Source organism: Aquarana catesbeiana, linkage group LG08 (assembly GCF_042186555.1).
Source record: "Aquarana catesbeiana isolate 2022-GZ linkage group LG08, ASM4218655v1, whole genome shotgun sequence".
Lineage (NCBI taxonomy): Eukaryota > Metazoa > Chordata > Amphibia > Anura > Ranidae > Aquarana > Aquarana catesbeiana.
The window spans coordinates 247,899,710-247,914,503 of record NC_133331.1 but is presented as its reverse complement, the minus strand read 5'-3'; the positions used below and the strand labels follow the sequence as shown (position 1 = coordinate 247,914,503).

General features: G+C 45.6%; 1 protein-coding gene across 1 annotated transcript in view; it reads left to right on the top strand.

The window, feature by feature from the left end:
• The window catches only part of LOC141106311 (uncharacterized), a 225,141-nt gene that overhangs the window by 35,525 nt on the left and 174,822 nt on the right, over positions 1-14,794 (top strand). The window contains exon 2 of the mRNA XM_073596983.1: positions 4,525-4,619. Coding sequence (XP_073453084.1) covers positions 4,557-4,619 — 63 coding nt within the window. The 5' untranslated portion in view covers positions 4,525-4,556. The remainder of the gene's footprint in view (positions 1-4,524; positions 4,620-14,794) is intronic.

Sequence of the window (14,794 nt, the reverse complement as noted above, 5' to 3'; positions counted from 1 at the left end):
GCAGACAGGCAGAAGGGAAATTTCCATCGATATTGGATCTCTTTTTGGCGCAGTAGGTCGAGCAGCGGGCGTAAGTCTCTTCTGTTTTGTAGGGTTATGGGGGACAAATCTTGGAAAATCTTGATTTCTGCCCCTTGATACATTAAGCTGCGGCGCTCTCTGGCTCTTCTTAGTATGTCTTCTTTCAATCTGAAATTCACCAGGCAGCAAATCACGTCTCTGGGAGGGTCTGATTCTCTGCCTCTGGGTTTGAGAGCTCTGTGTAGACGCTCGTATTCAATGGGGGTCTCGGGGGGTCTCCCTAGTAAGTCATTAAAAATTTGGATTGTGGCCTGTATTATGTGGTTTTGTTCGACGGACTCAGGTATTCCTCTTACCCTCACATTATGGCGGCGTCCGCGATTGTCCAGATCTTCCATATGCCTGTGTAGATCTCTGAGCTGGCTGTTGTGACTCTGAGATGAACGCTGCAGCTGTTGTAGAGCGGCATCATGGCGGATAGTGGTTGTTTCTATGTCATCGATCTTCATGTGCATCGATTGAATCTCCCTCCTGAGGTCTGTAAAGGCAGCAGCAAAGGATTCTTTGATGTCTGTGGCCACCGACCTGAGATCATCCATGGTAAGTGGACGGGCAGTGGATGGGCTCTCTGCACGTTGTGAGCATCTTCTGGCAGGGCTGGGGCTAGAGGCGCGTGTTCCGGAGTAGGCCGGAGATGAAGCCGGGGCCTCGCGTGATCGCGGCCGGAAGATTTCCGGGATGTTGTGTCCGGAGAGCGGATCCATGCCCCTGGGGGATCGAGACCGGGACTGGGAAGGTTTATCCTTCGATTTCCCCATATTGTTAGCAGGTAAGGGCTCCTTTAGGCTGTTTGCAGGACCTCCGTGGGACCGAGCGAGGAGATCAGGCAGCCATTCTCGTTCGGCTCCAAGCCACGCCCTGGACTTTTTTTCAACCTGACTAACTATGTAAGTTACATTCCCGGGATTGCTAACTGTCACATTTGCTTGTGTGCAGCACCATAGGGCAGTTGGAGATCAAACCAAAGCAGCTTCCTTGCCTGTAGTGTATAGGAGGGTTTAAGGCCCCTTTCACACATGCAGACAGTTTGTTTCATCTGTTCAGTTACATTTTTTTCAAAGAAAAAGCGGATGAAGTTTACATCAGTTTACAACCTTTTTTTCATTTTTTTTTTTTCTTTTACATCTGCCGGTTAGAGTCCTTAACCACTTCAATACAGGGCACTTAGACACCTTCCTGCCCAGACCAATTTTCAGCTTTCAGTGCTGTCGCAGTTTGAATGACAATTGCGCGGTCACAACACTGCACCCAAACTAAAATTTTTTCATTTTGTTCCCACAAATAGAGCTTTCTTTTGGTGGTATTTGATCACCTCTGTGGTTTTTATTTTTTGTTAAACAAATAAAGACCGAAAATTTTGAAAAAAATAAAAGTTTTGCTTTTGTTTCTGTTAAAAAAAATTGTAAATAAGTAAGTTTTCTCTTTTCACTGATGGGCACTGATACGGCGGCACCGATGAGGTGGCACCAATGAGCGGGCACTGACGATGGGCACTGGTAGGCGGCACTGATGGGTGGCACTCATATGCGGCACTGTTGGGCACTGATGGGTGGCACTGGTTGGCACTGATAGGCACTGATGGGCACTGATAGGCGACACTGATGGGCAATGAAAGGCGGCACTGCTGGGCACTGATAGGGTGGCGCTGATAGGTGGCACTGATAGGGCGCACTGCTGGGCACTGATAGGCGGCACGGATGGGCACTGATAGGCGACACTGATGGGCAATGAAAGGCGGCACTGCTGGGCACTGATAGGGTGGCGCTGATAGGTGGCACTGATAGGGCGCACTGCTGGGCACTGATAGGCGGCACTGATAGGCGGCACGGATGGGCATTGATACGCGGCACTGATATGAGGCACTGATGGGCATCCCTGGTGGCACTGGCAGGCATTGAAGTGGGCACTGACTGGCAGCTGCCTGGGCACAGATTGGCAGCTGCCTGGGCACACAGTGGCATTTCCCTGGTGGTCTAGGGGCATACCTGGTGGTCCAGTGTGGATCGCTTCCCTGATGGTCCTGGGCGGCTTCCCTGGTGGTCCTGGGTATGATCCGAGAGGGGGCTGCGCTGATAAACAATCAGCACAGACCTCCCCTGTCAGGAGAGCAGCCGATCGGTTCTTCTCTACTCGCGTCTGTCAGACGCGAGTGAGGAAAAGCCGATAACCGGCTCTTCCTATTGACAGCCGTGATCAGCCTTGATTGGACACGGCTGATCACGTGGTAAAGAGTCTCCGTCAGAGACTCTTTACCTAGATCGGTGCTGCGGGGTGTCAGACTGACACACCGCAACAACGATCGCCTCGATGCGCGCCCCCGGGGGCGCGCAGTGGCTCAATATCCTGCGGACGTCATATGACGTCCAGTCAGGATTTTGAAACCACTTTGCCGCCGTCATTCTGCTATATGGCGGGCGACAAGTGGTTAAGCACTTGAGTACCAAAGTTGTTTTTTCATGCAAAAACAGACTGTCCATTATACATCCAATTTTTGTCCGAACCCTTTTTTTAATGGACAAAAAATAGGGCTTTGATCCGTTCCAAAAAAACGGATGTTGACCGAAGCGGATGTAAACGGATGATCATCCATTTACATCTGTTTTTCGATAGATGCATTGATGTCCGTTTTTCATCGGTCAACGGATCCGCATGTGTGAAAGGGTCCTAATTCTGTTTTAAGGCTGTCGACAGATCTCTACAAACTCGACAATGCCTAAAAATGGAGAGCAATTGAGCATGTGCAGAGCAGGGTGAGACAGTGTATTACTGGCTTTTAAACAGTACTGTATATGCATTTGTTTTTAATGTTTTACATAGCTATACCTGCAAAAGGGGCCAGCCTGAAGTGATCTAGCAGAACTTCATTTTCTGACTAAAGTTCCACTTTAACACAGTGAACCAGGCTGTTGTGAATTGGTCCTAATAGAAAGTAATGGGGAAAAAAATACTAAGATTTTTGTGCCTTTCTTGTGCACTTTGCAAACTTCTCCAGAGGGCCTGTAACTAGAGATGAGATTAAACTGACTGTAAAGGTTCCTTTTTTTTTTTTTCTTTTTCCTTAAGTATGACATGTTTGTTATTTTACCTGCTCTGTGCAAGGGTTATATGAAGATTGGCCCCCGATCCTCCTTTTCTGGTGTCCCCCGGCGGTGCTCCTGGCTGCTGCTGCTCCTCCTCCTCATCGAGTGCCCCTTTCCATCGGGGAACTTGTGTACGCGTGCTCCCGAGTCCTGCTGCTGTGTCCATTGACACAGACAACAGGACTCGGCCCCGCCCCCGGCTCCTGTGTCACTGGATTTGAGCCGATGGCTCCTGCTGCTATCAATCTATCTAATGAGGGCCTGAGACAGCAGCTGGAGCTGCTGGGCTTGTTCTCATCGCTGGAATGATCGGGTTCAGGTAAGAAAAAGGGGGTGCTATGGGGGGCAGCTGCACCACAAAAGGTTTTTCACCTTAATGCATAGAATGCATTAAGGTGAAAAACCTTGAGAATTTACAACTCCTAACCATTTGCTTACTGGGCATATAAACCCCCTTCCTACCCAGACCAATTTTCAGCTTTCAGCGCTCTCGCACTTTGAATGACAGTTGCGCGGTCATGCAACGCTGTACCCAAATGAAATCATTTTTTTTTTTTTCCACATAAATAGAGCTTTCTTTTGATGGTATTTAATCACTGCTGGGTTTTATTTTTTGCTAAAAAAATCAACGAAGATTTTGAAAAAAAACCCCAAAAAACTGTTTCATAGTTTTTGTTATAAAATTTTGAGAAGGTAATTTTTCTCCTTCATTGATGTGCGCTGATGAGGCTGCACTGATCGTGGAACTGTGGGCACTGGTAGGTAGCACTGGTGGGTACTGATAGGTGGCACCGGTGGGCACAGATAAGGCAGCCGCGGCTCTGTGTGAGGGATTGATGTCCCTCTGACGGAAGCTGGTTATCAGCTTTTTTTTTTTTTTCCCCCCTCATTGGCTGAGAGCTGATCACGTGGTAAAGAGACTCGTGCACAGGACATCACATGATGGCCTCCCGGCAATTAAGGGCCGTGCTGTAGCCGTCATTCGGCTATAGCGTGTACTAGAGAGGGTTAAGGATTTGTTTTGCAAGCATTTCTACTGCCTCATCAAAATAGGTAGATTCTTTGGTATATAGTCTGAACACAGGTTTTTGTTAAGTTGTCACTGTTATCATAAGTGGACAGTCTCCTGTTTTTTTTTTTCCCCTTTATACACAGGAAAGAGGGCTAAAAGCTACAAATAACAAGACCGTTTTTAGGACCCTATCACCTGTCTATGAAATTCAGAAAAAAAGTTTTAGCATGTTTGACGTAGCTGCACTGTAACTACTATTTTGTGAATTGTGATTTTTTTTTTTTTTTTTTTTTTTTTTTTTTTTTTTGCTATCATTGGGTTAATAAATAATATTGATTTCTTCAACTTCAGGCTTCCATCTTGTCAATTGTCCTGTGACAGAAATGGAGAGTATCATTTGTAAGAACGAAGGAGAGCATATCCTTATGCCGGGACTTGAACTGAAGGTAAATAATAGAAATGAATCCATTGATGAAATGATAATGGGAATCATTAATTAATCTTCAGCATATCCAAAAAAACTTTGACAGACAAATGCCTAAACATTACCATTTAACCGCTTCAGCCCCGGAATATTTTACCCCCTTCCTGACCAGAACACTTTTTGCGATTTGGCACTGCGTCGCTTTAACTGACAATTGCGCGGTCGTGCGACGTTGCACCCAAACCAAATTGACGTCCTTTTTTTCCCACAAATAGAGCTTTTCTTTTGGTGGTGTTTGATCACCTCTGCGTTTTTTTTGCGATATAAACAAAAAAAGAGCAACAATTTTGAAAAAAACGCAATATTTTTTACTTTTTGCTATAATAAATACCCCCCAAATATATATTTAAAAAAACTTTTTTTTTCCTCAGTTTAGGGCGATATGTATTCTTCTACATATTTTTGCGCAAAAGTTATAGCGTCTACAAAATAGGGGATAGTTTTATGGCTTTTTTTTTTTTTTATACTAGTAATGGTGGGGATCTGCAATTTTTATCAGGACTGAGACATGGCGGACGCTTTGGACAATTTTGACACATTTTTGGGATCATTGCCATTTTTACAGCGATCAATGCAATAAAAATGCATTGATTACTGTAAAAATGTCACTGGCAGTGAAAGGGGTTAACCACTAGGGGGTGATCAAGGGGTTAATGTGTTCCCTATTGTGTGTTCTAACTTAAGGGGGGATGGGACTGTGCAGGGGAGATGACAGATCGCTGTTCGTACTCTGTATGAACAGACGATCTGTCTGTTCTCCCCTCAGAACTGGAAACTGTGTGTTTACACACACAGATCCCGTTTCTCGGTGTGCCCCGAGCACACCGAGAAACGGGATCTGTGTGTGTGTATATATATATATATATATATATATATATATATATATATATATATATATATATATATATATAATAATAATATATAATTTTTTTGTTAATTTTAACTTGATATGTGAGCACTGCTAGTGGCTCCCAGCGCTTCCTGGGGAAACATGGATATGAATAAATGGTTGTGGAATTAATCATCTGAGTTTCCATTATTTCTTATGGGGAATTAGCTTTGATATAAGAGTGCTTTGATTTAAGACTGCTTCTCGAACGAATTATGCTTGCAAACTGTACGTAGAATCTACATCTTCCATTGAAGTCTTTATTCCATTATTTTTTTAAAGCTGTGTCCAGCTTATAGTCAACTATAGTTAATATAGACCAAGCTCTGGTCCACACAAACCATTTACTTCACTGATACATGTGCCCAATGGGAGCACTGAATATACTGCATGTAGCATCAGCTACATACAATATACAGTGCTGTGTTCTGGCAGCACATCAGGAACTTCCCATCCCACTCCTTGAAACAAAATTTTTAGTTGGTCTGAGTATGTGCAGCCAGCCACACAAAGAGCTTTGTATTTCTTTATCGTACATCATGGGACACAAGCCATAGTAGTAACTATATGGGTTATATAGGCCACCTTTAGGTGATGGACACTGGCACACCCTAGACAGGAAGTTTACTCCCTATATAACCCCTCCCTTTACCGAGAGTACCTCAGTTTTTTCGCCATTGTCTAAGGTGTTGGTCACGAGTAAAGATGTGCTGTGCTGAGCTCCGCTTGAGTAATCTTTGCTGGGGAAAGCTATGCAGCCGGATCCATTCAAAGTGTCTTTTTAGGCCAAATTGAATGGTACCCGAGCCTTGTGTCAAAAGAAATGAGGTTTAGCCTGTAACTCTTCTCTTTTTAGAGAGCTGGACCCCGGGATCCAGTGCTTTGGTTTTTTCAGCCATATAGCTTCCTGGCGGGATGCTATACGGGTCCAAGTGTGTGGAACCCCCAATAAAAAGGGGCCCCAGTCCTTGGTTTTCCAACGGAGCCCGCCGTGAGGGGTGAAGATGGAGTCTATTTTGTTTACCCAGAACCCTGCGGCAGGATAAGGTAAGTGGAGATTCCTAAAGAATTTTTAAGTTCTTACGGGTTTTCTCCTTTAAGTAAACGTTGTCATGCCTAAAGTTGCCACCGGGGGCTGTCAAGAGCACGTAGCTGTTCCATGCATGTCAGATCTCATTCTGTGTCAGCAGAAGCTGCAGGCTTCCTCCATTCCCAAGCCTCTGTTAGTTTTTTTTTTTTTTTATTCAGAATACATCCCCCACCAGGGCTCCCCTCTCCAGGAGGTAGAGGGACCCGGGAACGGTCGGCGGTATGCCGCTCCCTCTTACACTGCTGTTTTGTTCTTTTTTTCTTTCTCTGTCCTCCCCTCGGATTCGCATGTGAGTGTGGCTCTCCACTCCACCCCCCCCCCCATGCCGATCCGGTCAATCGAAGGCCGATTGTGTGGGAAACAATCTCTTTTAAAAAGAGTGGGGGGGGCAGAAGACGAAAGGAGGGGGGGCATGGCTTAGCGTGGCATCGGTGGGCTTCAACGTTCACATGCAGGACTGTGTTGGCTATAAATGCAATGTTTGCAAGCTGCATTTGCCTAACGGAGGGACGCAGAGCAGATGGGGGCATGTGAGTTTGGTGACACAGGCATTCCCCAGGCGCGTTTACTTAAGCATCAGGCTGAGGATTAATAGCAGCGGCAGTTGCTAGACTATTTGCTCAGCAGTGGGTGCAGTTTTTTAGTACATGTGTTTGTGTTTGGCACTATGGTTGGCAGAAGGGTGGGTGCAAGCACCCCAAAAAAGAGCACAAAGGTGTTACCCTCGGGCTCTGAGGACCTTCTGCAGCACCATCCTCCCCTGAAGGAAGTGGGGGCGGTCAGAGTGAGCCATCGGGTTCAGCAAGTGTTGCCACTGTTTCCAACATTTCAGCCCCTGTCTTTTATACTAAGGATGTTCTCTCCTCAGCTATGATGGGATTGGAAGAAAGGTTAACGGCTTTAATCGCGTCTTCGCAGAATGGGACGAAGCGCGTTAGGCCCCCCTCTACCACCCTGGACCCTTGAACAGAGGGAGAAGATGAATCCCACTCAGGGGATCATGAAGAGGCTGATGGCTCCTCTTCCGAGGGGTCGACTCAACTGTGGATGAACCTGCTATAGCTTCACAATCTGAAAAATTGCTGGTGCAATCTCTTACTGAAATGGTCTGCTCCACATTTAAGCTACTCTTAACTGAGTCGGCTGAAAAGCCCACTTCTTGTTTGGGTTCACTAAAGCCTCCTTAAGCATTGAGGGCCTTTCCGGTAGAGCTGCACGATTCTGGCTAAAATGAGAATTGCATATAGATAGATCACGATTCTCCCACAATTCTCACGGCGTAACATCATCTTTCACATTAAACAAAACAATTGGGCTAACTTTACTGTTTCGTTTTTTTTTTTTTTTTTTATTCATTGAAGTGTATTTTTCCCAAAAAATTGCGATTGAAAGACCACTGTGCAAATACAGAGTGACATAAAATATTGCAACAATCCCCATTTTATTCTCTAGGGTCTCTGCTAAAAAAATATATATAATGTTTGGGGGTTCCAAGTAATTTTCTAGCAAAAAAATCTGATTTTAACTGTAAGAAACAAGTGTCAAAAAAAGGTTTAGACTTTAAAGTGGGGTTCCCATTTAAAAAAAAATAAAAAAATTAAAAGTCAGCAGCTACAAATACTGCAGCTGCTGACTTTTAATTGGACACTTACCTGTGCCAGGGTCCAGCGATGCAGGGGATCAAAGCCCTGCTCGCCCCCCCCCCTCCACTCGGCGGCGCCGGCATTCTAACTGTGGGCGCCCGGCTGTGGCTTCACAGCCGGGCACCCCCTTTGCGCATGCGCGAGCCGCACTGTACGCTGTCACTGGCCCCGCAATCATCTGGGACCGTCCACGTGTCCCAGATGATTGACAAGAGGGAGGGGAGAGAGGCGATCTCCCTTCCTGCGCCGAGGGAAGTGACGTCAGGAGCCCAGGCACCGAAGGAGGCAGACAGCGAGGGACCCCCTAGCAACAGGCATTTAGAGGTGAGTAAAAAAAATTTTTTCTCCAAATGTTTTTTTTTTAATTTTTTTTTAAACGCATTAATTTTTTTTTTTTTTTTTTTTGGGTTGGAACTCCACTTTAAGTGGTTAAACTTCCTGCATATTCACACAGAAGTTTTATCCCTTTAGATCTAAGACAGAAGAGTTACAATGTTGTTAAAATCTTGGCAGAATGCCCGGTCTAAAAGGTTAAAAGTCTACTTGAATGCGACTGCTCAGATTTGGAAAATGGATGTTTTTGTTTATTTAGCCTGAAGGTCCTAGAAAAGGACAGGCGGCATCGAAATTCACTATCTCTAAGTGGATTCGGCAAGTGATTGTTCAGGCTTATGGTTTGAAAGGGAAAATTCCACCTTTTCAAATTAAAGCGCACTCCACCAGGGCTGTTAGTGCTTCATTGGCAGTGCATCACCAAGCCTCCATGGCTCAAATCTGCAAGGCCGCAACTTGGTCTTCAGTCCATACATCCATCTGATTGTATCAGGTGGATGTAAAAAGACAGGAGGATATCGCCTTTGGGTGCAGTGTGCAGCAGGCAGCAGTATAGGTCCTCAAGTCTGATGACACCCTACTTTGGTTTGTGTCTCCCTCCCCTCAGATAACATTGCTCTGGGACATCCCATATAGTTACTACTATGGCTCTGTGTCCCGTGATGTACGATAAAGAAAATGGATTTTACAGGCAAGCCGTTGTAAAAATCCTTTTTCTTGGAATACATCACGGGACACAGAGGTCCCTCCCCTCTTTCTGGTATACATGTGTATTGCTTTGCTACAAAAACTGAGGTACTCCCGATAAGGGGAGGGGTTATATAGGGAGTAAACTCCCTGTCTAGGGTGTGCCAGTGTCCATCACCTAAAGGTGGCCTATATAACCCATATAGTTACTACTATGGCTCTGTGTCCTGTCATGTACTCCAAGAAAAGGATTTTACAGGTAAGCTGTTATAAAAATCCTATTTTTCTGAATAATTACAAAGCTACCTCTGATCTGTACCTCAGCCAATCAGAGGAAATTTTGTATTCATTCAGAAAAATGAAAGCTCCCGGTGAGTGGCTGAGCTGTTCTTAGACCAACTTTTTTTTGTTATGGGAGTGGGAAGGGAAGGTTCCTTTGCGCTGCCAGAACACAGCACTGTTTACAGCTGATGCTACATATAGTGAAGACTATTTTATAGTTTACTAAAAGCTGGAGATCAGCTTTAAGGCTCGGTTCACACTGGTGCAATGCGAGAACCTGTGCGAATCCAGCACGGGTTCCCGCATTGCACCTGACTTGCAGGCAGTTCACACTGCCATATGCGAACGGCTGCGGGTGTCAAAACAAAGTTAATGACACCCCCAGATTGGTTCACATATTGCAGTGCAAACTGTCAGTTTGGACATGAATCGGATCGCATGGGTGTGAACAGGATCCTGAACTACTGGTCCAAATGCGATGCGAATTCAGCCATGCAATCTGTATGGCTGAATATGCATCGCACAGACATCTCATGGGATTTGCACTGCAGTGCGGTGTGAATCAGATATGAGGTCGCACAGCACACTGGTGCGAACCGAGCCTAAACGTTAAAAACCAAGGACAGAAATACCCATTAAACTCCCTTATACCCATGTCACCTCTCTATAAGGCTGATCCATCACATTTCACAAAACGAGCACTGTATTTTTTAAAATCGTAACTCGGTTTGCGAGTGTTGTCTCGCAAAACGAGCACGATTCAGGCCAAAAGCGGTGTGCAGTACCGCCTTTGGCCTGAGGTGGGGGCGCCGGAGACGAGCAGAGCCGAACGTCGACGATCGCAGCCGAGCCGGCTGACCTCGGCATATCTCGGGTAAGAATTCTTTCCGAGGTTTGCCGAGGTCAGCCGAAGTGTGCTCGGGCCTTTTCCAAGGCTCTCCGGCCCCCCCGTCTCTGGCCGCATGCTGTATTGCATCCCATTGAAGTCAATGCGGAACAAATTATTTTCGTTTCCATTGACTTCAATGGGAAAACTCGTTTTGATATGCGAGTACTTTGGATTATGAGCATACTCCTGGAACGGATTATGCTCGTAATCCGAGGTTCCACTGTATCTCTTGTAAATATATAAATAAGCCCTTTAGAAGGGCTGTTTTGCTTGTCCTGGGCAACTCCATTGTAGTTTCCAAGGCTAAAAAAGGCAATCATCAGACACACAAGTAATCTTGTAGTGGCCACATCAGTTGTCCTAGTGCCAAGGATAGCCACTCTTCAAGTTATTTTGAAGCTCCTTGTGATGGTATCATTTGATGCAAGTGTCCACATAAATCTCATATATTTAATCATAGGGGTAAAGAGACACTCACTTATTCTAGACTGCTGTCATAGATTCATACAGTGGTAAGGCATACTTGTTCAAGGCGCTTTAAGGTACAGCAATTTAGAACAAAACAAAAAATACATCCAAGATTACAAAAATACAAAATTTATTGATACAAAGATAAAAAAATCATATATCTTTGCAGGTGCCTCTCCTGTGGTGTCTCAATTGATGGCTATTTATAGGAGTAAGCCGTAGAGTAGTGCTTTCAACAATAAACACGCTAACAGGAATTCCTAAACAGTATCTAAGACACTCTTTTAGGATTGTGATATTCATCTACATATAGTAGACGAGTACATGAATCTGGGAGACACACTGAATGTGGAGGTGCACTGAGGACGGAGTGTTTTTATATGGACACTCCAGCCTCAGTGCAACTGTGCTTCTTACTCGATGCTTCTGCTCTCAGTAGCAGTGCAGCAGTGGAAGTTTTGTAGTGGAAGAGCAGAGCCTAATAGAGATCCACAGACACGAATTCCCATCAAGTCCGCTGTCCTTATGATTGACAGCAGGCAGTGGGTCGATTCCTAGCCAATAAACAGCCTGTTATCTGCCCACTGCCTGCTGTCAGTTACAAGGAGAGAGTCGACCTGATGGGGAACAGGTGTGTCTGCTTCCCAATCAGGCTGTGCTCACTGCAGCGGCACTGGATTCTAGAACACTGTCGACTGTGAAGCCAACAGCGTCCTTTACAACCAGGGAGAGGTAGAGGATAACAACTGCAAATATTCAGCTCTTCTTCACTGCGTACATGGACAGGCAATCTGCCTGTCCCTGTGCACCAGCTAAAAGTAGGTCTTGGATACCTCCAGTTTTGTTATCTACAAACTGGAGGTAGATATTTTTGAACTTGGTAAAATGATAGCACAACTTTGTAAGCACTACCTAAATCTCTGCCGCATGTGTTGGAAAATATTACAAAATGCATGTTAGGGATTTTTGAATCTGGCACAGGCCATTTTAAAGGCACCAGAAAAGTGTTGAGGGTACTTTTTATTGAACTCCTCAAAAGTATTCACTTTTGGAGACTCCCTAATCGTGTCCTGTTTTGTCGGTAAATAAATTATATTTTCAATGGGAATAAATATTGAATGGGATATGCAGTTTGTATAGAGTACAGTGGAATCTCGGATTGCGAGTAACGCGGTTAACGAGCGTTTCGCAATACGAGCACTGTATTTTTAAAAACCGTAACTCGGTTTGCGAGTGTTGTCTCGCAAAACGAGCATGATTCAGGCCAAAGCGGTGTGCAGTACTACTTTTGGCCTGAGGTGGGGGGGGGGGGGGGGGGCGCCGGAGCGGCGCCATTCGGAAATGCACGGAAAGGCCCAAGGGCACTTCGGCTAACCTCTGCAAATTTCGGGTAGGAAGTCTTTCCGAGGTTTGGCGAGGTCTGCCGAAGTGTCCTCGGGCCATTTCCGAGGCTCTCTGGCTCCCCCCCCCCACCTCTGGCCGCATGCAGTATTGCATCTCATTGAAGTCAATGCGGAACAAATTATTTTTGTTTCCATTGACTTTAATGGGAAAACTCGCTTTGATATACAAGTACTTTGGATTACGAGGATACTCCTGGAACGGATTATGCTCGTAATCCGAGGTTCCACTGTATTCTGCTTTTGGAGCAGTAGTAAAGTCTTGTACCATGTTAGCCATCAATGTAGAATGTTTGAAGTTTAAATGATACCATTATTTCCTAAATCAAAGTGCACCTCTGCCCAAACATTACTATCTTCCCAGAGTACATGACACTACAATAGGCTTTATATCATTATTGTCCATGCACTCCTCACATTGGACTTGCACTATATTACCAAAGGTATTGGGACGCCTGCCCTTACACGCACATGAACTTAAATTGCATCCCAGTCTTAGTCCGTAGGGTCCAATATAATGAGTTGGCTCACCCTTTGCAGCTATAACAGCTTCAACTCTTCTGGGAAGACTGTCCACAAGTTTTAGAAGTGCGTCTATGAGAATGTTTGACCATTCTTCCAGAAGCACATTTGTGAGGTCAGGCACTGATGTGGACGAGAAGGCCTGGTTTGCTGTCTCCGCTCTAATTTGTCCCAAAGGTGTTCTATCTGGTTGAGGTCAGGACTGCAGGCCAGTCAAGTTCCTCCACCCTAGACTCACTCATTCATGTCTTTATGGACTTTGCTTTGTGCACTGGTCCAAATCGTTTGGTGGAGGGGGAATTATGCTGTGGGGTTCTTTTTTAGGTGTTGGGCCTGGCCCCTTAGTTCCAGTGAAGGGAACTCCTTAAGGCGTAAGCATACCGAGACATTTCATGCTCTTAACTTTGCGGGAAAAGTTTGGGGTTGGCCCCTTCCTGTTCCAACATGACTGCGCACCAGTGCACAAAGCAAGGTTCATAAAGACATGAATGAGCGAGTTTGGGGTGGAGGAACTTGACTGGCCTGCACAAAGTCCTGACCTCAACCCGATAGACCACCTTTGGGATGAATTAGAGTGGGGACTGCGAGCCAGGCCTTCTCATTCACATCAGTGCCTGTCCTCACAAATGCGCTTCTGGAAGAATGGTCAAACATCCCTTTAGACACACTCCTAAACATTGTGCACAGGCTTCTCAGAAGAGTTGAAGCTGTCATAGCTGCAAAGGGTGGGCCAACGCAACATTGAACCCTACGAACTAAGACTGAGATGCCATTAAAATTCATGTGCGTGTAAAGGCAGGTGTCCCAATACTTTTGGTAGCGTAGTGTAGATCCCTACCGAACCTTGGCACTGCCAACTGGCAGGATTCCCTGGTGCTGATGGATTTTATGAGAGAACTTACTGAACTGTTCACCAAAATTGTTTTAACTTATGACATTCCTTTAAGAGAAGCTTGAGACAACATCAGAGTCCTAGACGTTATCCACGTGGCTTGGTCCAAAACTATCCCAAGTGCCTTAACACTGGGGCGGTGCGCTTGCAGGACAGTAAAATTCCTACAAGCAGAATCTTTGGGGCGGTGCGGGAGCAGTGTATAAACCGCTCCTAATCTGCCCCTGCCATTGAAATCAATGGGCAGAGGCACTTTGCGGACGCTTTTAATCCTTTATTCAGCCGCTAGTGGGGGGGGGGGGTTTAAAAGTGGCCTGAAAGCGCCACTATAACAGCGGTAAAGCGCTGCTAAAACTAGCGGCGCTTTACCACCAACATTCCCCCACGCCCCAGTGTGAAAGTAGCCTTAGGTGTGAAAAATGCTATCTACATGCATGCATGCATGCATGCATACCACTGCCCAAATTAAAGTGTTTGTTAACCCCTCCCAAAAAGAAAAAAACAGATCCTGTTCTCTTAAAGCATGTTATACAGCACAGTGCTTGTGCTGTGTCATTTGGCCCCCTGTATCATCTGTAATACCTGTCTGATCCTGCCAGTTTCTACCCTCCCCCTCTATGCTGACTCTGATCTATATCGGGGCTGCTGAGCTCTGACACCGGAGTCGGTACGTGCTGTCATACGCAGCCCTGCTCTCTGTCTCCTTACCCCCTACTCTTCCCCCTCCTCTCTGTGTCTGCGAACTTTTTGTTATAATACAGAGGAGATAGGACCATTTTAAAGAAGGGGCTTAACTACTTTAAAGTAAATAGTTAACTCTGCATTCTTTCAATATTTTTAATGGCACACTCCAACGACTTTCCCGCTTGATCCCATGTAGTCTGGCAATTAAGGGGATGCAGCTGGGTGTCCTACCCTTCGTATACCGTGAAGGCATATGTATACCCTGCGGCTCGGTCACACAATTTATACAGCTTCACTCCGTAGCAGGCCCTTTTGGTGGGAATAAATTGCTTGAAGCCCAGCCTGCCAGTAAATTTGA